The 23,118-nt window shown below is 47.2% G+C and overlaps 1 protein-coding gene across 2 annotated transcripts in view; it reads right to left on the reverse strand.

Moving 5' to 3' along the window:
• dnah2 (dynein, axonemal, heavy chain 2) overlaps positions 1-23,118 on the reverse strand; it is a 96,342-nt gene that overhangs the window by 54,558 nt on the left and 18,666 nt on the right. For both annotated transcript variants that reach the window (XM_088628262.1, XM_088628261.1), the window contains exons 13-29: positions 22,521-22,650; positions 21,943-22,125; positions 21,314-21,528; positions 19,335-19,481; positions 18,929-19,085; positions 17,921-18,160; positions 17,079-17,267; positions 16,300-16,447; positions 11,351-11,543; positions 8,993-9,193; positions 8,086-8,242; positions 7,482-7,656; positions 5,693-5,856; positions 4,902-5,063; positions 3,723-3,826; positions 1,013-1,169; positions 337-419 (exon numbers count right to left, since the gene is read on the reverse strand). In XM_088628262.1, coding sequence (XP_088484388.1) covers positions 337-419; positions 1,013-1,169; positions 3,723-3,826; positions 4,902-5,063; positions 5,693-5,856; positions 7,482-7,656; positions 8,086-8,242; positions 8,993-9,193; positions 11,351-11,543; positions 16,300-16,447; positions 17,079-17,267; positions 17,921-18,160; positions 18,929-19,085; positions 19,335-19,481; positions 21,314-21,528; positions 21,943-22,125; positions 22,521-22,650 — 2,805 coding nt within the window. The remainder of the gene's footprint in view (positions 1-336; positions 420-1,012; positions 1,170-3,722; positions 3,827-4,901; positions 5,064-5,692; positions 5,857-7,481; positions 7,657-8,085; positions 8,243-8,992; positions 9,194-11,350; positions 11,544-16,299; positions 16,448-17,078; positions 17,268-17,920; positions 18,161-18,928; positions 19,086-19,334; positions 19,482-21,313; positions 21,529-21,942; positions 22,126-22,520; positions 22,651-23,118) is intronic.

Below are 23,118 nucleotides of genomic sequence, written 5' to 3' on the forward strand. Positions count from 1 at the left end.
TACTGATGAAGGAGGGAATGGCTACATTTACTTCAATTGTCACTTCACACATACTTCTGTCTGTGCACATTTACTCAAAGAAATTCAGCCCCTGGTACAGGGCACAGTAAAAACCTGAAGTGGATTAGACATCTTTGCAATTGGAGTCTGTCTGACCAGACTAAAAGTCTGTAGTGGATTAGACTACTTGCCATGGGAAGCTAAGTAAAAGTAAAAACCTGGAGTGGATCAGATTGCTGTGCAATGGGAGTCTGGCTGATAAGACTGTAAAAGCCCAGAGTGGATCAGTCTGCTATGCCATGGGAATCTCCACACAGTCTCCACACAGGTTCCTACCTCAGCCTGTGATGGCCTTTGTCTTTGTAGGGAGCAATGTCCAGGAAAGTCTCCTCCCAGGTCTTTGCTATGCCTTCCAGGGCCTGTAAGCAGCAGAGAAGCAGAGGAAGAACTCTGGTAAATGACAGAAAATACAGTCAGACAGGGAATGACTGGACAGAACGGTTTAAAAAACACTTTCCTGCAGGAAAAAAATGAAAAATGTGAGCAAGCTAGTCTTCAAGCAAGCAATGTATTTAGACTTTTTTAATTTTGCACAGTGATTGGTAAATGGACTGCGCTAAGATAAAGGACTTGAGTTCTTTAGAAAATCAATTTCTTAGCTATTCGAACAAATCTTGTTGTGGTAACCTAGGTGAACAGACACCACTGCACTGAGCAACAAGACAAAAATATGCATAATTCATACAGGAGAGAGTAACTCCACAGAACGTGTGCTGGCAGTCGGAATTTCCCTGGGATTTGCTGGCCCTAAGAGAGGAGTGTCATAGCTGGAAAGAATTAAGCAGTGTATCGATTTTCACTCACACTGCATTTTAATGCTCAGAACAGAAGAAAGCTAATGGCAAGAACAGGCCTCTAGGCCCGTCAGCACTCGCCAGCCCCTCTACACTAAGTGCTTCCTTCTCTCGCGCGGCTAAGCTGGGCTCCCTCCTGTGCCAGCCTCCAGCTGTACCTGCTCAATGGACAGCTCCTTGCTGGCAGCCGCCGAGATCTCGCTGATCTTGTCTGCGTGCTGGTCCAGGCCCAGTTGCACAATTTTCTCCAGGGTGAAGTCGGCACTGGTCTGGTCGAACGGACGCTGCACCTCATACTTGATCTGGTTCCAGTGCCTATCGGACGAATCAGTCATCGGTTTCATTCGTGTTCATTCCTCCCCTTTGATCATGACACCCTTTCTCAGGGTTTCCAAAGAGCAATCCTCTAAGTGCTCATCTATGACAAATTATTTCGATAATTTTTCCCCCTGTATAATTCTGTGTGACTGATATTTTTTAACATAATTTTATCTGCCGAGCCACCACTGGACCGATAGTGCAATTCTGGCTGCTACAGTCCTGGTATTGATGTTACATCATAATAATTCCTTTATGGTGTTCTGAACACTCCACTCAGAGCGCTTCACAGGTAATGGGGACTCCCCTCCACCACCACCAATATGCTGCCCCACCTGGATGATGTGACGGCAGCCACAGTGCTCACCACACACCAGCTAGAGGAGGAGAACAGACTGATGAAGCCAGTTCAGAGAGGGGGATTATTAGGAGGCCATAACTGGTAAAGGCCAGGGGGAAATTTGGCTAGGCCATTTTCTTTTTGAGAACCACCTAGGGATTTTTAATGACCACAGCAAGTCAGGACCTCAGTTTAATGTCTCATCCAAAGGATGGCACCTTTTTACAGTATAGTGTCCCCATCATTATACTGGGGCATTAGGCCCCACACAGACCGCAGGGTAAGCCACTTCCAGCAGCAGCCTTAGCTTTCCCAGGAGGCCTCCCATCCAGGTACTGACCAGGCTCACACCTGCTTAGCTTCAGTGGGCTGCCAGTCGTGAGTTGCAGAGTGATATGGCAGCTGGCAGTTTTCCAGCTGGAATGGCAGTCGTGAGCACATGGCAACTCTCGACTGCCATTCCAGCTGGAAAACAAACCATCTCTAAATGCATAAAGTCATCAATCTGACCCACCTGGATAGAACCAACTCTGTCTATAGGAACCAACACTGTCACCTCTATCGAGCTTGAAGGTGCAACTCTGGTGATGTGAGTAATTTGGAGAGCAAGTGTGCCCAGACAGAAGAAGCAGATACAGCTGCCCATGTCCTGGCTCACTAACACTCAAATGCCATAGTTAACATCTCTTAGCTGGAATGGCTAACCCTAAAGGCTAGGGGAACCGGGGTGTTGGCTGTTTTAACTGTTCAGGGAGACTGGCTGCATTGTAACTGGGAGTGTTTTGTTCATTACTCAAGAATGTGCTTCCCAGAAACAGAAAAAACAACTGACCTTGAAGAGCCCATCTTAGGAGAGCAGCTGCTTTCGTTGTACATTATGTAGTATGCAGGATATTGCATGCACTGGTATTTTTTTACATAACAGGTCCGCAAGTATTCATAAGGATCCAGACTCTAACTCTGGCACACATTGTGTCAAATGATTCCTTCTGGGACATCAGCCAATCTCTTTATTTATGTTAACATAACACATTGTTAGAACAGTACAATCTCCAATAAAAGAAATCCAATTAGTTTCGAAATTCTCATTAAATAGCACAAATTCATGTCATAAAAATATAGGCAGAAGCACAAAAGTCCATGTTTCATATCTGCCCTCCTCTGTCACATCGATCACTTTGTGCAAACACTCAGTAAACTCTCTGGCTCAATCCAAAGCGCCAGTTCTGACTCAAAGAGTGTTTTGTTCAATTGCTGCCCCTAAACCCCCTCCCACCTAGTGATTTTAATATGGAAAAACAACATTCTGAAGGCCTGGTCAGATGTGTGAAAGGGGAGCCCACAGCAGATTTCTGCATGCCTCCATCATCCTGATCTTACTACTAACAGCCATGAGGCAGCTAGGCGAGATCAGGCCAGCCTGTTGAGCCTACAGCTGTGTAACCTCTGTGTAAACACTCCAATACAGCATGGGTGGTCAAATACTGGAGGAATATTAACAGTTACTGAACGGGGTGTAAGCTAGAACGGATTGGAGGAGCGGGTATTTGACTGCTTCTACAAAAGAGAGGCAGGCAGGGAGAGAGAGAAGCTGCATTCACAAAACTGTGATTGTGAGTCCTGCTGACAGAGCCCCCTGGAACTGACGCGAGATCGAGAGGGACAGCAGCCAGAGGGCCGGAGAAACGACAGGCACAGCCCAAAAGAGGCTGGATAAGCCAAGCAGTAGACAGCAAGAACACGACAAGGAAAAGGCTCAAAAAGTCATGATCAACACAATGTGAATGAGAAGAGCTCAGCTGTTATTTTTTCCCAGATTTAGTTTTATCTTCTGTGGGTTTTACTCTGAATGAAGTATGGCTATTTCTTTTTTGTTTTCTGTTTCTAAACATTGCCTGTCTCTTTCTATTTACAGAAAGTTTCAACCTTCCTTGTCTGAGTGTTAGCTGGAGGGATGTTGGCAGGCTGACCAGCCACAGCCAGGATTAAATCTAAACTTCTGAGGTCCTGCAAGTTACACATTTACTAGCTTGTCACAGGCCTCTGCTTTCTTCCCAGTCAAGCACAGTGCTTGCAGTTGGAGACCTGCGGAAAAGACTTGGCTTTGATCCCGTCTTTCACCTTTTTATCAGATTATCAACTTTTCCATTTTTGCCTGGGATTCAGTTTACGGCGAGCATTTTCGGAGCCCCAGGGCAGCTCTGCCCTACCTCTCCCTCAAGGCCTGGTTCCTCAGGTCGGAGATGAGTGGCATGGTCCTCTTGAACTGGTCGATCTTGCTCTTCGAAGAGTCCACGATCTCCCACTGCTTATTCTGGATGGACATGCAATTAGGGAAAAGCAGGTCAGAACTTCTGCTCAGTGGTGTGACCCATTTCACTTGGTTTTCAGAACATAAGAAACTCACAAAAGAGAGTAGACCTTTCTACCCATCCAGCCTGTTTGGGTTCAGACTTTAATTGATTGGAGGAACTTTTCCAGTCGTTAATTGAAAAAAGCTGGGGTATGGCTGGGTTACTTGTTCCAGACTCCCACAACCCTTTGTGCAAAGGAAGGCCTTATTTTGAGTATGTGTGAGGAGTTCCTGTGGGGTTCCTCCAGTACAGTACTCCATTTAGAGAGCAGCCCGTGACCAAAATGTGATATCCCCCAATTGCAGCCAATGTGACAAGGATTTCCCTGGTGGTGGCACACCATCTGGTAGGCTTAGGAGGGCAACAGCGCCCACCTGTGCCTTTGAGCATGCAGTGGTGTCAGTGAGAGTACCATCACTCCTCTAATTGTGGGGTGCTATGAAGCTTGCCTGAAGCTTTGCATTGTCATCAGTTTGAGATGAGTCACATCTTCAATTGGCCTTAGCTGACCTGTATAACACCGCAGAACTGGCAGCATTCCACATGACAAAAGGCTCTGCATCTCTACAAAAGGGTCTTACTCTCTACAACCGCCCATCCCAAATTCAACACACAAAAAATCCAAAAGAATTGATAACTCCGGAGTTTTTAAAAAAATGGGAGAGGCTGGATTGTCCTCAGTCCCCCTGTGCTGGTTTAAAAGGTGAACCAATGGCGATCCACAACTGTTAAATCCTAAGCTGGGTCTTTGTGCAAAGGACACTTGAGATGTCAAAAGCACGCAGAGAGCAGTTAGAGGACTTGTAAAGTCTTCCTGCTTCATCAGTACAAGACTGCAGCAGCTGGAATGGATCAAGGTGCTGTGCACTAGGAGCCTGCTGCCCTGAGCCCGTGAGGATCTAACATGACAGCGACGCTCAGCCAGCTGCGCTGACCCTGGGGTCAGTGACATAGCCCGGAGCTATGGACTGGGCCCGAGCTCCAGGGTGACAGAACCAGGAAACCACTCTGCACTGACGCCTGCGCGGAACTTGCCTTGAGCTCGCGGCTCAGCTTGTGCAGCCTCTTGTACAGGGCCTGGGCCGTGCTCTCCATGACCTCCGTCTGCAGCGTCTCAAACTGCCCCACCTTCCACTCACTCCAGTGGGACTCCCACTCCTTGGTGATCTGCCAGACCTGCTGCAGGAAGTCCAGGTCCTGAGTGGGACAGAGGGAGAGAAAAATTGGTGTTTTAGACAACGCATGCCATCAGTAACTGCCAGAAATGTATTAATTGCCACTGCCCTGTTCTGCACAGAAAAATTTAGAGCAGGCTGGCAATTCAAGACTTAACTGGGACATTAGCAGAAGTTTTCTACTTGGGCTTAGCTGTTTTAACTGAAAACAGATTAGGTCTTTAAATAATGCAGTACATACATAATGCACCGTCACATCTCATACACTCCCAGGAACACAACACTTAATGTTGTTTCTTAGGTAATGCTAAATAAATTCCCCACTTGCTTTGCTCATACACAAATGTCTCTCCTTCTTCTGTTTAGTCTAGTCTGGTGCTTCACAATTCATATTCTAAGGAGGGGTGTTATCTCGCCAATGAACTGTACCATCAACATGAGGGTATTGCATTAATAAAGATGAACAGACAGTTTGATCATAAATTCTTGGTGAATACCTCATAGTCTTTTGGGATTTCTCTGTGCCACAAAGGAAAGGAAGAAAAAAAGAAAGCAATGCCCATCCACATGCTTTTTAGAAAAGAATTGCAACTGGTCTGTCTCCTTCTTCAGGCAGTGTAAGTGGGGAAGACAGAAGGGCACAGGTCTGACCTTGTCCAGGGCCAGGATGTCTTTCGAGGAGGGCTGCTCGATCTTGAAGATGCCCAGGCCATGGCGGATGGTGGCCTCTTCCTCCTTCAAGGAGTCCAGCTGAGCACGGAGGCTAATGATCTGCTCCAGGGCAGCATCTGAGCTCACGGAACTGCTGAAGGGTCCTGTGATGCACACAGCGCAGAAAAGACACAACTCACACACAAGCATAAAGTAGGTACAGCGGACTCCCCCAGAAACTCTGCTCATCGCCCCCAATACCTGGGCTGCCTAATGTCCTGAAGAAAGACAAAAATCAAAGTCCTGTGCAGTAAAGTCTCAAAATAATTAAGAACCCCAATCATTCAGGTTTGGGTACAATAAGGTTTTAATTTTACAATTGTCTGCAGTCAATTTAAACTATTTATCAACACCTCAACTGCAGATACTTCTGTTTCACTTAAGCTGAATAAAACAACCAGGTACAGAATAGTGCTGTGTCCACTAGCACTGCTGCCTCACAGCTCTAGTGTCCTGGGCTCAGCACTGGCCTTGGGGACATGTGCGTGCGGAGTTTGCATGTCCTGCTGGGATACAGATGGGGTTTCTGCTGATGCTCTGGATCCCAACTCCTACAGGTCAGCTGTCAGTCTCCAGGTGTATATCACTCCATGAGAAAGGCAGCGGAGGAAGACACTCCTTCCCCCTTACCCTCCACCCAGCACTCGGAAGGGAGCATGGATTCCGTGGAAGGACAAATAGAGATATTTTCTTTTTCTACGGCTGGTTACACTTTAATGCACAAATGGTGGGCACAAGGCTAGATTACCACCTGGTTTTTATGCCTGAGTTGTGTAATGAATATCTGTTAATACCATTTATTTTCTGGCTGGGCTCAGAAGCAGGGACACCCAGTGAATTCCTAGCAAAGGGGAGAGGGGATTGGGCTGGACAGAGAACGGGCTTTAGGGATGATTTATACTGAAGATGATTAACTAGCATGATAGATCTGGCCCAGCTCTTCAGAAGCCTGGCACTGGCTCAGCATGAGATGCAGGACTGCCAGCTCAACAAACAGCTCCCGACTCCCAGACGGGCTTTGATTAAGGAGGTGTTTGTGCTTCTAGATGAGACTTTCCTGGACAGACTCTGTTCACAAACCCTGCTGAGTTAACAGTGGGTGGCCTGCTTTTGGAATGGGGGCAGGGATTAAAAGGGGAAGGAAATAAGAAGGGTAGGAGAATTTCAATTAAGTTATTTTATTTTCGCACAGTTCGTAAGCCAAGAATATCCTTTGATTTTCACATCAAAAACAAAAATCTTTGTCTCTGTTGTGACACATTCAGAATGTGTGATTACGCAGACTTACAGTCAAGGTGAGGGCTAGTAAACTCAAAAAGTTATTTTTTGTGTTTCAGAATATCAGAATTACTGCTTGATATTTTCAAAGATACAACTAAAACTCCATCTGATAATCTAAAAACAAGATATATATAAGAAGAGAAATATGGACATAGTGTATCTTGAAATGAGATTGTAATTTTTCCTCCTTGCCTCATCCGTACTTTGCGGACTTTGAGAAACCGTCTGCTGCGCAGGGTGAGTGGAACTACCTGGCGGACTTGGGCTGAAAACCCAAGAGAGAGTACGAGAAGGGAGAAAAAGAGAGAGGGAAGAGGCAGACCGGGAACAGAGAAGGCAATAGACTGGCAATGAGACTGAGAGACGGGGGAGTGTCGAGAGAGGAAGAAGGGAGGGATAAAGGAAAAGAGGGAGGCAGGAGTTGAGCAGGAAGGTACAGTAGGTGTACCAGTGCCTGAGAAGTCCTCCAGTGTGGAGTGCACTTTCTTCTTGAACTCCTCCGCGGAGAAAAGGAGGCTGCTCTTGAACTTCTCCTTGTGCTTCTTCAGCATGCTGTCACTGTCGATCAGGCACTGCTGGAAGGACAGCCACTCTCCGTTCAGTGCCTCAAGCATAGCCTGAACCTGCAGACAACAGACAGCAGAGACCAGGGATCAAAGTGGGAAAATGAGATGGAGAAAGTGAAAGGGAGAGAGAATGAATTAAGGTCAGCTCTGTTATACAAGCTGAACTGCTTGGTGATATCTAGATGTAAACACCAAATACGTTTCTACCTGAGCGGTCATAAAACCTCTGACAGTTACAGTTGCAACATGCATTTTTATTCTGTGACAGAGGGATCTTGAGTCCATGCCATTGTAAGAAAGTCACAGGTCAGAGCCAACATATCTTGGGTGGGTAGTGGGTAGGTTTGACATTGTGTGTGTGACTGTGTGTGTGTGTGCACTGCTCAGGTAAGTGCTGTGTGTGGTATTTGTTTCTGGGATAAGTGTGTTATGTGCTAGGTTTTGGGGCTGGTCATCTAAGGCACGCAGGCTCCAGGCTGAACTTACTGTGCTATCGGTGGCGACCTCATATTTCTCCAGGATGGCAAACTGCTCGTGAATTGGGGGAATCTGGGCCTCCATCTTGGACAGGTCAGCCTGCAGGGACTCCAGCAGCTTCAGGCTGGTGCCCAGCTCCACCAGGGTCTGCGGGGGCTTGCTGACTCTGGGCAACACGAGACACAAACACTGTTCCCCCATGCATACACTTTCTCCTCCCTGCACCCTGCTCCCTGCTGCCTCACCGCCATTCCTCAAAGTGTAAAAATCCCAAATCTAGGAACAGACAATTTCGACAAGGAAAACCACAAAACCTCTGTTTGGTTTCTATAGCTAATTATGAAATGAATTAACCTTTATTGCCCTTCAGAGAATTTGTCTTGCACATCAAGAGCTCATACCATATAACACATAACAAAAATACAAAGCGGCAATAGTATAATACTGACATTTAACAACATTTGGGGTGGGAAGATGTGGTGAGTGTGTGAAAGAGTTAGCTAAAGCAAGCACTATGGTGGTTGGAGGCAAACGGAGGGCAATTAGTTGGGGCAGGTAGCCTGGGTGTTAACCGGAGTAGGCTACTGGAATGGGTAGCTAGGGTTATCGGCAGGACAACTGGGTTATAAAGCTGGATGGGTTGCTTGGATTTTGATTGAGCTAACTGGTTAAGTCTTGTAGCTGAGGTATGTAGTGGGGATGAGTGTTTGCTGTAGGTGATTGGGGTGGTTACCTGTGGTCTGTAGTCTTAATTAAGCTGATCAGGGCAAGTCGTGGAGTGGGTTGTTGGGGTCACTAGTTAGACTAGGCATTTGGGTTGGTTGACCTGGGTGGGTGGTTAGGGCTTTAGGCCATCTTGTTAGAGTGGTTATCTGGGACAGCCCGTTGAAGATGGTGGGTAGTTATGCTAACTCACTTGTCTGCGTTCTCCTGCAGAAAGGCATGCAGCTCGCGCAGCCGGGCGCTGGCCATCTCGTTCAGCAGTGTGGTGAACTTGCCCTGCCACTCGTTGCACTGCTGTACCAGGGAGAACTTCAGGGAGGAGCAGTCCAGCAGCACAAACTGCACACTCAGCACCGTCTCCTCCTTCTGCACATTGTTGGCCACCTCTGTGTACCTGTGCCACAGCAAGAAAAACAACCCGGATCACAGCGCAGTGATAGCAGCCTCTGGGACACTGTTCTTCTTGACATTTGGAAAAAAGGATATCTCAAGAAGAGAACCCACCCACTGTGGAGTCCCAAATAAATTATGCCTTAGCTTCCTGGAAGCATGCTGGGAGAATGAAGACATGTAGATACCCTGCAGGCTCCACAGTGCCTCACTGGAGAGTCATCTTTGATTGGAGGAGTGGAGTGTCTCTTGCTGACATCACTGCCTGGAAGGACGTTGACTCGAAAGGGAACCCTTGCTGAGCGAGGGTCTGACTGGTTTACTAAAGCCCATCCTACCCTGTCAGTGCCACCTCCCGTGTGGGCTACAGCATTCAAGTCCTGCTCAGAGTGTTGGCCCATAATGGGGGAACCCCACTGGAACCCCAAACCCCTCTCTAAAAGAACTTTTATAACCATGCTCATGCTCAGCTGGAGTGTTGTCCATGCCTATGTGGGAATATTACCCTGTTTTTAATTCTGTACACCTCTCCGAGATGCCTTTGGCAGAAAGGGCCCCTACAAAAATTGCATTACACTGCATTATATTACTTTTAAATGTACCTAAATTTCCCAAATCCAATCTGCTGATTGCATATCCCTCCCCTCCCCTTTCCCATCTGTCTCTGATACAATAAAGGACTCAACAGCAATTCAAAAAAATGCATACGCATATGCACTCTAATGCGTCCTAATGTATTGCAGAGAAGTAAGGAGATCACGGCTCTGTGCATTACAAACTTAAAACAGCTCTAAAACAAAAAAAACAAGCCTTAATTGGATGTACAGCATACGGTCAATGGAGAAATTGGGATAAGATTATGTAGCACATTCAATCAAGATTTTACTTTGTCATATTGTGAGCTGACGACCCAGTTATGGTCCAGATTTTTGATCAGCTAATTGTCCTCCTTACTTTGCACTGCATTGAAAAACACTTTGGCAGGCCCTGGAACTATACTCTGACTTTGGAAATTAGTCATAGCATACTGGCAGTCTACAAAGACGAGATGCATGGATCCTACATGAGCAGATGCAAATGCTTGCAAGAGCTGTACAACAGTCCCCTGATAAATAATACACTTAGTAAATAATACACGATGCTACCCAAAGGTACTGACATACAGTGAAGACATGGCAAAACTGGCATGGCAAAAGTTTGATGGCCAATCTGTAATGCAGTACAGGTGCAACCTTTGCCAGGCAATTGTAGTGCAATAAACTATCCCAAGAGAGGGGTTTTCAGTCTTGATTCAGGAGTATCCTGTGTCCTTGTAAAGTATGTTAGTTTACTACTGGGATCTCAATGACTTGATCAAACCAAGCACAGCCACTGGCTATACAGACTCTACAACATTACATTATGAGTGCTTGCTACAGTATGTAACCGAAAGTAGTAATGCTTTACTTGAATGGGGCTACTTAACATTCATAACTCCCCCATAAACACTACACAACATAATGCAACAACATGCAGAATAATCCTTTAGAGCCATTTGTGAAAATGACATTACAGGCATGTGATTTATTCATTCCAGTTTGTAACGAGACAGTTTCAGCTGGAAGCTAAGAGCAGAACTCCAGACAGAGAGAAGTGAGATGAAAATGATGAAGCATTAAAGACTGGAGCTGCACATTTGCTGCACATGCAGCTCAGTTACTAACAGTGGCCCTGGGATGTTTATGTAAATTGTATTTTGCTGTATGGTTGTTATGCATTTTCTTATCTCATGCAGTGTTTATGAAGGAGCTGTGACAGTTTTGTACTTCCCTTTTTAAGCAAAGAGTATTATGACAGAGGCAGAGAGAGCAGTGAAGCTAAAGAAAATACAGGAGGGTATTGGAGAGTGAAGGAGGGAAACCACAGTGCAAAGCGCAGAACTAACCCGAAAACCGCCAAATATACTGTAAGAAATCATGAGCCCTGGTCCTGGAGAATTCTGTGTGATTTTGTGTCTTGTTTCCAGTTGTGAGTTTAATTACTTATTCAGATCACAGCATTCAGATCAAGACATTCAGATCAAGAAATAATGAACCATGTTGTTATGCAAAGATTTCTACAGTAAGTATAAGCTGCCCGGTGTGCTAAGGGCAGGGAGCAAGCACATGGCACACGGCCTCACCTGGCGATGTCGGCGTCGAAGGAGGACACGGGTGGGTTGAGCCGCTGGTACCGCCGGATGAAGGAGTCCTTGTTGATCTCCCAGATCTCGCGGTAGGTGTCCCAGGTCTTCAGGTAGGTCTGGAGGTGGCCGGCGTTGGCAGACATGCCGGACGCAATCTGAGCCTGGATTTTCCTGATCTCCTCGTCGCGCTCTGGGGGACAGATGGGGCTCAGTGGGATCAAAGGAGACTCTTCTCCAGGATTTCAACCCAAAAAGAACACCATCTAACATACCTAATTTAACAAAAATATTTAAATTAATGTCCCCTGGTTATAATAATATTGCCTAAGTACAGTATATGAATAATTACTAATAAGTATACCCTGCAATTTTCATCAAATTCAACAGACCTGACCATAACCCATTTGCAGTATCACTGGATCACACCTCAGACCTGACCGGAAACCATTTGCAGTGCAAAGGACACCACCTCTCCTTTTCACTCCAGACATTTGGAACTGATTACAAAGCTCAGACAGGACAGTATGTCTTATTAACACATTGCTGTCTAAAGATGTTCACGCTGACAGGGTCTGCAAGCCTCAGCTCCCTCTCCCAAGCTCTGCCACTGGGCTGTCCTGCTCACTGCCCAGGAGCAGCAGGTGAGCAATGAGATTTCACACTTGCACACTTCTGTTCTAAAAATAATCACATTGTTGAAAACATGACTGTGCTATATACTGAAGGGCCTTAAAACACAACCTATGAGTATTTGCACCATGAGCATTTTTGCATTTTCAGTGCCTCTCTGTATATTGGGGTTTGGATTTTTTCCTTTGACACTTGCACGTATGGCATGCATTCCAGGCATTGCACTCATTCACTGCGCACAACTGTAAGTTCTCTGACAAGCATTTTCCATTCGCTTCTTGTAAACATTCTGACAACGCCATCAGTCAGTGGGTTTTATCGTTTACTCGATCAGCATCGGGGAGTCTGGACACGTTTTTGTCTGGGGCACTGAACAGGACTTAGCATGACCTAAGTGAAGCAGTAACGTCCTGCATAATGGAAATACAAAAACAGGCTCTAATTGTGGTTCCAAATTCTATTTGACTAGTATTTCTGAAAAACAACCAATTTAATCACTATGTGCATATTTTAAGATAAGGTGATTGGGTTGATGCTTTTTTTGTTAAGGCAAGTTTACATACATTTGAATGATCCTCTATATCAAAGAAGTTATTCCTGCTTTGTCAGGGACAGATTTGCAGGCTCCCATTTATTAACTGAACATCCTGTCGGTCCTAGAACAGGTTTTGCCTCCGTAGACAGCACTCAACTGTGTGAAAGGGTGCTGGTCAGGTGTGTTGCCGAAAGGGGCAACTGCCTCCGGTGCCAGCAGTAACCTCATACCTGCACCTTCACCGTTCACCAATTCACCATACAGAACAACAACTGGGAATCGAATAGCACATATTTTGCAGAGACATCTCTTCTAATCCTAGTGAGAGCTCATCCATACATGTAAATGGTAATTAAGATGATTTAGTGAATTACTGTAGCTGCCAAAGCTCATCTAATGAAAAAGGCAAAATGGAGCACTGTGAGAAGCAGAGAGTTAATAGAAAACTGAAACCACAGACACGATTCCTTCGCCTTTCTTGGAAGCCAGATTGGATAAACAAGAAGTCAAGAACATGTTGCAGCTGCAGACCACTTTTCCTCTGTGTGTAGGATCTCCAGTGCTCCTTAATACATACTGATAAAGATATACTGTGCAAAGATTATATAGAAATGCAATGTGCTTATTATCTTAGCTCAGTAGCGTGTGGATATTGCTCTTGCTCTGTAGCGTGTGGATATTGTCCTTGCTCTGTAGCGTGTGGATACCGCTCTTGCTCTGTAGCGTGTGGATACCGCTCTTGCTCTGTAGCGTGTGGATATTGTCCTTGCTCTGTAGCGTGTGGATACTGCTCTTGCTCTGTAGCGTGTGGATACTGCTCTTGCTCTGTAGCGTGTGGATACTGCTCTTGCTCTGTAGCGTGTGGATACTGCTCTTGCTCTGTAGCGTGTGGATATTGTCCTTGCTCTGTAGCGTGTGGATACTGCTCTTGCTCTGTAGCGTGTGGATACTGCTCTTGCTCTGTAGCGTGTGGATACTGCTCTTGCTCTGTAACGTGTGGATGTTGTCCTAGCTCTGTAACGTGTGGATGTTGTCCTAGCTCTGTAACTTGTGGATGTTGTCCTAGCTCTGTAACTTGTGGATGTTGTCCTAGCTCTGTAACGCGTGGATGTTGTCCTAGCTCTGTAACGTGTGGATGTTGTCCTAGCTCTGTAACGCGTGGATGTTGTCCTAGCTCTGTAACTTGTGGATGTTGTCCTAGCTCTGTAACGTGTGGATGTTGTCCTAGCTCGGTAACGTGTGGATGTTGTCCTAGCTCTGTAACGTGTGGATGTTGTCCTACAGTAGCTCTGTAACTTGTGGATGTTGTCCTAGCTCTGTAACGTGTGGATGTTGTCCTAGCTCTGTAACTTGTGGATGTTGTCCTTGCTCTGTAACGTGTGGATGTTGTCCTAGCTCTGTAACGTGTGGATGTTGTCCTAGCTCTGTAACGCGTGGATGTTGTCCTAGCTCTGTAACGTGTGGATGTTGTCCTAGCTCTGTAACGTGTGGATGTTGTCCTAGCTCTGTAACGCGTGGATGTTGTCCTAGCTCTGTAACGTGTGGATGTTGTCCTAGCTCTGTAACTTGTGGATGTTGTCCTAGCTCTGTAACGCGTGGATGTTGTCCTAGCTCTGTAACTTGTGGATGTTGTCCTAGCTCTGTAACTTGTGGATGTTGTCCTAGCTCTGTAACTTGTGGATGTTGTCCTAGCTCTGTAACGTGTGGATGTTGTCCTAGCTCTGTAACTTGTGGATGTTGTCCTAGCTCTGTAACGTGTGGATGTTGTCCTAGCTCTGTAACGCGTGGATGTTGTCCTAGCTCTGTAACGTGTGGATGTTGTCCTAGCTCTGTAACTTGTGGATGTTGTCCTAGCTCTGTAACGTGTGGATGTTGTCCTAGCTCTGTAACTTGTGGATGTTGTCCTAGCTCTGTAACGTGTGGATGTTGTCCTAGCTCTGTAACGCGTGGATGTTGTCCTAGCTCTGTAACGTGTGGATGTTGTCCTAGCTCTGTAACGTGTGGATGTTGTCCTAGCTCTGTAACTTGTGGATGTTGTCCTAGCTCTGTAACGTGTGGATGTTGTCCTACAGTAGCTCTGTAACTTGTGGATGTTGTCCTAGCTCTGTAACGTGTGGATGTTGTCCTAGCTCTGTAACTTGTGGATGTTGTCCTAGCTCTGTAACGTGTGGATGTTGTCCTAGCTCTGTAACGTGTGGATGTTGTCCTAGCTCTGTAACGCGTGGATGTTGTCCTAGCTCTGTAACGTGTGGATGTTGTCCTAGCTCTGTAACGCGTGGATGTTGTCCTAGCTCTGTAACGTGTGGATGTTGTCCTAGCTCTGTAACGTGTGGATGTTGTCCTAGCTCTGTAACTTGTGGATGTTGTCCTAGCTCTGTAACGTGTGGATGTTGTCCTAGCTCTGTAACGTGTGGATGTTGTCCTAGCTCTGTAACGTGTGGATGTTGTCCTAGCTCTGTAACGCGTGGATGTTGTCCTAGCTCTGTAACGTGTGGATGTTGTCCTAGCTCTGTAATTTGTGGATGTTGTCCTAGCTCTGTAACTTGTGGATGTTGTCCTTGCTCACAAGAGTTACTTGGGTGACCTGTGTCAGCTGGAGGATTCTCGTGAACTGGATGCTGGGAGCGGAGATCCACAGCCATTATCAGCCTGAAACATCTGCTGACGTAAGCCCGGGCTGCTGCTCTTAACAACAGATAAAACTCCGGGAAAACAAAAACTCTGCTTTGTCTGCAGGAGCTGAACGACGCAAATGCCTTGGAGGCGCTAGCACTCTACATATCCCCAGATAAAACAGCTACAGTACATTCTATCAGGGAACCACATCTAAAAGCAATGAATGTACAGTCGTACACATAATTACAGGCACTCTCCATTCCAGCTGTATTAATTAAAGATTTTTAATGCATGATAAATGTTGTTCGTTAAACTATACTTACTGTATTAGATAATGATGACTTTTGTCAGCTTATTGGATGCTTGCTCGTCCTGGCAGGAGCCAGTTAATATTCTGCTGAAATAAACCTGCTAAGACACAGGCTTTGAACACTCATTTCTGCAACCTTGTCTCTGAAGTTGGGAGCTGGGAATGTTTTGCAGATGGATACATGCAGTAGGGTCAATGTTTTTTATGTTTGAAATTTAGTTTTGTAATAAGGTTTACGCTGGCGGTGGCAGAGTCCCGGGTACCCAGAGGGTCTCTGCACTGGGGGGTGGCAGTCCCGGGTACCCAGAGGGTCTCTGCGCTGGGGGTGGCAGAGTCCTGGGTACCCAGAGTGTCTTTATGCTGAGGGTGGCAGAGTCCTGGGTACCCAGAAGGTCTCTAATCTGGGAGTGGCAGAGTTCTGGGTACCCAGAAGGTCTCTATGCTTGGCGTGGCAGAGTCCTGGGTACCTAGAGGGTCTCTACGCTAGGGGTGGCAGAGTCCTGGGCGTCCAGAGGGTCTCTAATCTGGGAGTGGCAGAGTTCTGGGTACCCAGAAGGTCTCTATGCTGGGGGTGGCAGAGTCCCGGGTACCTAGACGGTCTCTACGCTGGGGGTGGCAGAGTCCTGGTTGTCCAGAGGGTCTCTAATCTGGGGGTGGCAGAGTTCTGGGTACCCAGAAGGTCTCTATGCTGGGGGTGGCAGAGTCCCGGGTACCTAGACGGTCTCTACGCTGGGGGTGGCAGAGTCCTGGGTGTCCAGAGGGTCTCTAATCTGGGGGTGGCAGAGTCTCAGGTACCCAGAGGGCCTCTGAGCTGGGTACCCGTCAGCTCTCCACGTCTCTTGGTTGGACGCTCACCAATGATGGAGTGGATGTGCTCACGCTGGGACCGACGCCTGGTCAGCAGGTCGGGCAGCCGCTTGAAAACGGAGATGGTGCTGATCAGCTGGCTGCCGATGTTGGTGACGATGTTAGCCAGTTTCTGGAGAGTGGGAGAGAACTCCACCTGCAAACACACATGGAAAAACACAATTTTATGTATGAACATACACTAGAACACTAAACGCTTATGACGAGAGGAGCTCTGTTCAGCCTGTCTAGGTTGTTGGGCTGCTAGCAGCTGACTGATCCGAGGGTAGCGTTTCTTCAGGTATCAGCTTCAAAAACATGGATGGGCAGGTTTTCTCACACACATGCCACCTTGTGTGCAAAGTAATGTCTTATATTCTCATTCTAAAATGCACATGACTAGTTTGTTCTTCTGTTATCTAGTTGATGTGTCACATGTTCGTTCTGGTTCAAGTTAGCTGTGCAGCTTAATCTCATTTGGAGACTCTTTTTATTATGTTCAAATGAAGTTATCTGTTGGGTTTACTTTCTTCGGCCTTCACAATTTTGGATACTTGTCAGGTCTCCAAGTAGCTTCCACTGTTTAAGACTAAAGGAATTCTGTCTCTAACCAGAGCCATTTCTAGACACTTTTCAACGACTCCAAAATAACTTGAACAGTTAACAGAATCAGGCCCCACCCTCAGTTTCACATGGAGGCTTTTGTTGAAAGATTGTAGAATATGCTTCATCACTGTAGAGAGTACCTTGGGACTGGCCGTGCTGTGTGTTGCAGTATGTCACAGTACCTGTGCTGTGGAGCCTGGTGCCTCTTGGTGCAGTATCACCAGTACCCTGAAGAGGGGGTTAGGTGAGGTCTTGCTGTCCCCGTTGATGGCCTTGGAGAGCTCCTGCAGGGACCACTTCACATTGAGGCGGAAGGCCTCCTCCACCATGCGGTCCATCTTATCTGTGTAGTTCACCCAGTGCTGCTGCACCTGTGGGGAGGGAAGAGAGGGGTCAAAAGACGCAGGCGGGACACAGGGAGACAAAGAGAAACAGAAAGGGAAAAAAAAGGATACTTGGGTGAGGGGAGAAGAATAGGAGATTGAAGAGCAACAGGGTTGCATGGTAGCGCAGTGGTGAGCACTGCTGTCTCCTGGCAACACTGGGGACCTGGGTTCAGTTCTTGACCTGGGGTGCAATATAAGTGGAGTTTGTATGTTTTTCCCATGTTCGTGTGGGTTTCCTCCAGATGCTCCAGTTTCCTCCCACAGTCCAAAGACATAATGGTAGGTAGGTTAATTGGCTTCTGAGAACATTGGCCCTGGTGTGAGTGTATGTGTGCCCTGAGATGAACTGATGTTCTGCTCAGGATGTACTCCTACTTGTGCCCATTGCTGCCAGGATAGGAAAGCCCTTAAGTCCCACAACCCTGAACTGGAAGGTAGGCAATAGTAGGAAGAACCTGAAGTTCCCAGTGGGTCTCTAGCAGACGAGGCAGAGAGTTTTCTACTACCTGGGCAGTAGGAGAAGTTCTGTCCTTTCTGAAGGGAGAGAAAGAGAGGGGGCAGATAGTGGCACAGAGGAGATAAAGGAGAGAAGAGAGGGGGGGTGAGAGAAAGGAGAAGAGGAGGCAGGCAGGAGGCACCTCAGGTCCATCTGTGCGGAACGTTTCGTAGACACGGGCCATGATGGCCACAATCTCCTGGTGGAGAGTGATCAGGCGCTGCTGCTGGCTGTCCTGATGGGCGAGCTGGTCGCCCTCGAACTCCAGGTCCCGGTAGATGCGCTTGCCGTCAATGCGCACCAGCAGCAGCTCGCTGATCTGGCGGGCAGCACGCGACACCAGCAGGTTGGCAGCCTTGTACTCATCCACGATTAGCTGCAGCTGGAGAGCAAGAAAACAGAAAAACAGCCATAACCTCTTCACAAGTCCCTCATATCACAGGCTCTACTTTATACCTCATTCTCTTTGTGTATCCTAGTTTTTAATACTAACAGGACAACATTCAAGAACTGTGCTCCAGATCACGGCTGGCTCAACTTCATCATCCTCCAAAAAGAACTGATTTTAAATCCCTAAATTTTGTTCAGGTGGAAAACACTCATTTTATTTTGGCTTTCCACACTTTATTTAATTTGCGACTTTGTCTCAGTCTTCTGGGAAGAAATTCTACTCTGGAGCACAAAGCTCTGAAATTCTCCAGCCCCATTGGCCCCCAAACCCTTGAGAGAACCTTTCCCTGCACTCCTCATCATTTGTCTTAAGACCCTTTTAAACAGGACACAGCAAAACCAACGACACCACCACTTGTAAATATAAGGTTATTGTACATTTGGGATGGAGAACAGCTCTCGATAGTCATCTTGCAGGTTTAATATTTAATTTTCAATTAGTAAATGATTAAGACTGCAGAATACAGGTGATTAGAATTCTTAGCTCAATTAAGTAAGCTAAGACTGGGAGTGGAATGAAAGCTAGATGAGCCTGTGGCCATCGAGAATGGGGATAGATGCTACTTTACATGCTGTCTCTTTTCGTACAAGGATAAGACTTCAACAGTGACAGAGCTAGCACATTTATTTGGAAGGCTGGGAAGCTGGGATTAGGTCCGGGAGTAGGGGCCCTCGGTCTGATTCTTTTCCTCCCTCCTACCTTGCTGGCATGCAGCCGGCAGTCATTGATAAAGTAGCTGGACGCCCCTTTGGAGGACCAGAGGAGCTTGGACAGCCCGGGCTGGATCTTCTTATCCAGGAAGCGGATCCGCTCGCGGAACAGTCCCAGCTCCTCCTGGGACAGCGCCTCGATGATCCTGAGGGCAACAGATACATGCATAATACAGCACACAGACTATTACAGAAATCCAAAGTGGGAAAAAAACAGATTTGAATTTGTTCAGCTTTATCACAGAACAGTACAACTATCTACACACCTGATCAAACAGGTGTGCGGGAGATAAATGCTACGAAAGACCGATCCCGTGTGGGAGTTTTTTGCAGCGCATGTGTCAGTCTTTGGGGGTCGGGAGTGGAACACGGCCAGCCAGGACAGGTAGCCTCACCTGTTGTAGTCGCGGACCACGAGCAGCACGTTCTCCATCAGGCTGCGCAGGTCCTCGCTGCGCTGGCACACCTCCGACACGTAGTGGGGGATCTCGAACAGCAGCCGCTCCCAGTAGTGGATCTCCCGAAACATCTTCAGCAGGGTCCTGGAGCCACCATGCACAACAGCGGTCACGCTCAGGGACAAAACCGTTTGACACGGAGACACAATCTGCTGTCCCCTCACACGTACAGCTCCCTCTTGGGGGGACACCAGCTCACATACTTGGCTAAGTGCAAATGTTTTTTTTTTTTAAGTTCAAGTTTGTAGAGGATTTTATGGTTACAGATATAATATTTCCAGCTCAACAAAGTGGCCACTACAGCTATACCATGTTGGTGATACACTGCAGAAGTGACAATGATGTAAAAGGGATGTTTTCACAATGTCCAATAGTCAACGCGGTTTGGTGAGCTGGGCGCACAGTAAATCAGATGGGAAAGAAAGGAGTTAAAACAAAGGAAGATATGTACTGTAGGTAATGTCAGATGGAAAAAGAGGCAAAAGAAATTAAAGCAAGGCACTAGAGTCAACATCCATTCTCTTTCAAGCAGAGTGGGATCTCTAATGACCACAAGTTACAGTACAGTGGCGCTAGAAAGTTTGTGAACCCTTTCGAATTTTCTGAATTTCTGCATAAATTTGACCTAAAATGGGATCAGATCTTCATCTAAGTCATAAAAATAGATAAAGTGAACCCAATAAAACAAGTAACACACAGAAGCATATACTTTTTCATTCAATTATTGATCAAAATGATCCAACATTAAATGTCTTTGTTGAAAAAGTACGTGAACCTATGCTTTCAGTAAAAACTTTCTAGCATCACTGTAGTCGGAGTCTCCCAAGATAATTTGGCCTCTCCTACAGTACATCACAGTTTCAAGTCAAGAAACAGGTTTTAGATAACCTAACCTCACCAAAAAAACTAAACGCAACAGAAAGAAAAATGGTTTGTCAGTGAGTACAAGACTAGCTGGGGAAGATTGAGAGTACTGTCAAAGCAGAAACACAGGGAGCCAGACAGGGAGACCACTCAGCCAAGCTACTACTACAGCCTGGAGGAGCACAACAGCTTCTCGGGAGGAAACAAAGCAGGTTCATGTGTGACTGAGGAATCTATCAAAGACAATGCCTTCTGGGCACACTGGCAACAGCTTAACCCTTCTAGCTAGTAAAAATGACTAGCCAACCAAAAGAGTAACATCTGGCTAAATGATTTACAAAAACCTATATCATATATATACGATGACAAAGGCCTGAGGGGTAGAACACAAGGACTGTCCTCCAAACCCTCCACAAACTAGAAACAGCTATTAAAGTTTAGCAGAACCCCTCCGGAAGCACCAATTAACCCCAGAACACACGCAAATCAAGCTCCAGGGCTTCAAGCTCAGGAAAGCCTGTGGGCCCAACAACATCTGTAACAAGATGTTGAAAAACAGCAGTGCTCCGCTGCAGGAGGCCCAAACTGAGAGCTGAGGATTTCCCCAGGATCTGGACTGACATTAAGTGACCCCATCTGGCTCAAGAGCCTTTTCTACACCTGTCTGACTCAGGACAACAGGGCAAGCACACAGCTGGACTGCCAGCACCGTGCCCTTCTGCTGTCACAGCCTGATGGACACACAGGCTGTCAGCTCCTCCACACAGAAAGAAAGAGGACTGGACTTGCCACTGTGCAGCTGCACAAGAGGGAGGGAGGACCTCCCACACTGTCCTGAGCAAGGTGCTGTACTGTCCTGTATTATACTGTACACCTCTGTATTGTACTGCAACATATTGTGCAAACTGTTAATGCTCATTAATACTATTCTGTTTTGCACAACTGCTTTAGCTGTACCCGTGTAACATGTCACACCAATAGGTCTTGCTTGCATAGCACACAGAGAGAAACCCAGAGAGAGAAAGTGGCATGAGGCAGTGAGAGTTCCTGACTTGTCAAAGTTGAGGTCCAGCATGCCGGCTCTCTCCTGGCAGCGGCTCATGAGGGGAGAGTCCAGTCTCTTCAGGCTGTGCCGGTCAATACTCTGGCTCCACTCGCTGAACATCCTCCTCACCAGCTCGTCCAGCGTCTGCGCCAGCTGCAGGTAGGCCGTGCGAGCCTCCTCGCCGCTGCCGATCTGCGGCACAAAGTGCGCCCGCTGCAGCACCTGAGCACAACGGCCAGGGGAAGGGAAAAACAAAAGGCCACGTGCGTGAGTGTCTGGGTCAGGCCCTGCATCGCGTAAGAGGCTCCAGAAAGTAGGGCATTTGTGTCCACTCCTGTGCTTGCTGCTGTGCAGTAGGTATACTCTGTGTATTCTAGCATGTTGGAGCCCTGCACTTGATGACCTGCTAATTGTTTTTTTGAGAACAGCAAAAACTGCAGGGCTTGACAGAGACGCTCTTCCAGAGCATGAGCTCAGTGAGGGTAATTCTCACTATAAGGATGTTCATTTAGCCTTTAGCTTTAAGGTAGCCTGTCTGAGACTGAAGATGCCAAAGGTTTTTTAACCTTCAGGCAGGAATTAATACAAGAAGACGCGAGTCAGATCGAGCTGCCTGCGTGTGGGCAGCAGGCTCACCTCCATGGGCCTGTCGATGCGGCGACGCAGGGCTCTTGCCCAGTGCGCCTGCCCGGCCTGCTGTGGCATGTGTGCAGGCAGGTGCAAGGCCTTGTGGCTCAGCTCCTTGTTGACCAGGTTCATCTCCTCGTTGAACAGTGTGTACATGTCCACCGTCTTCCTGTCTATGGTACGCTTGATGGCCTGGAGGAGAAGGGTGGAAGGGAAAAAGGGTTAGATGTCATTGTGGGGTGGAATCAAATTTTCTAGGGGATTTGGGGGGGTAGAGGTGTCAATGTAAGCCTTGATAGGTCAGTGCGCAATGCACATTTTTGGTGGGGCTCACATTTTTGAGGGGGAATGTATGCTGCCTTAAGATGCCCTTTGAACCAGCAATCAAGGAGCAACTTGAGTGAAGTGCCTTGCTCAAGGGTACATCATCAGCACCCTTAAGAGGATTTTTACCCACATCTTCCCAGTTTCCCAGAGCCCACGGCTCTACTCCACACTGCTTCCTGATGGTCTGAGTATCTAATAAGAATTCCGACTCAGCTGAGATTAAAGTGATTCCAGGTTCAGGTCCTGAGGTGCTGTCTGACCTCTCTTGTGGAGAGGTGCTGGAAGACGTCCAGCAGCTCCACGCCCTGCTCCACGGTGCTGACTGTCTCGAACGCCGTGGTGATCAGGTTCTGCGTCATCACCTCCAGGTCCTTCACGCTGGCGCGGAACCTGTGGTGGTAAACAAACGCACGCACGCGGCCCGGGTTAACTCAGACCACGGAGTAGGCCCTGAGCTCCTCTCACAAAGTCAGTGCTTAAGGGGTGGCTTTACTCTCTTCAGATCACTCCTCTGTCAGGGGCAAAGTGATTGTGCAATTAGCGCGTCGGCCCAAGCTTAGGCTTGACCTCTGGGCCTTGGACTGGAATTGAAGACAGGCCTTTCTTTCCCTGTCAGGTGGTCAGCAGATCACACACTGAAAACTCCTGTCTGGACCTTTACTGAAGGATCAGCTGTTGTTTCACGGTTGAGTTCAAAGTGTTTTGGGTGACTTGGTGCACATGAATCGAATTGCCTGGCAGTTTCACTGTTGCGCAACTTTTCCTTCTTGTCGCACTTAGTCACTCTTTCCCTGATTATAATACAAAATGGCAAAAAAGTCTGCTTTCAAACAGCGATGGCAATGCCCGATCCCACTA

The sequence above is a fragment of the Lepisosteus platostomus genome, chromosome 4 (assembly GCF_059453375.1).
Source record: "Lepisosteus platostomus isolate fLepPlt1 chromosome 4, fLepPlt1.hap1, whole genome shotgun sequence".
Taxonomy (NCBI): Eukaryota; Metazoa; Chordata; class Actinopteri; order Semionotiformes; family Lepisosteidae; genus Lepisosteus; species Lepisosteus platostomus.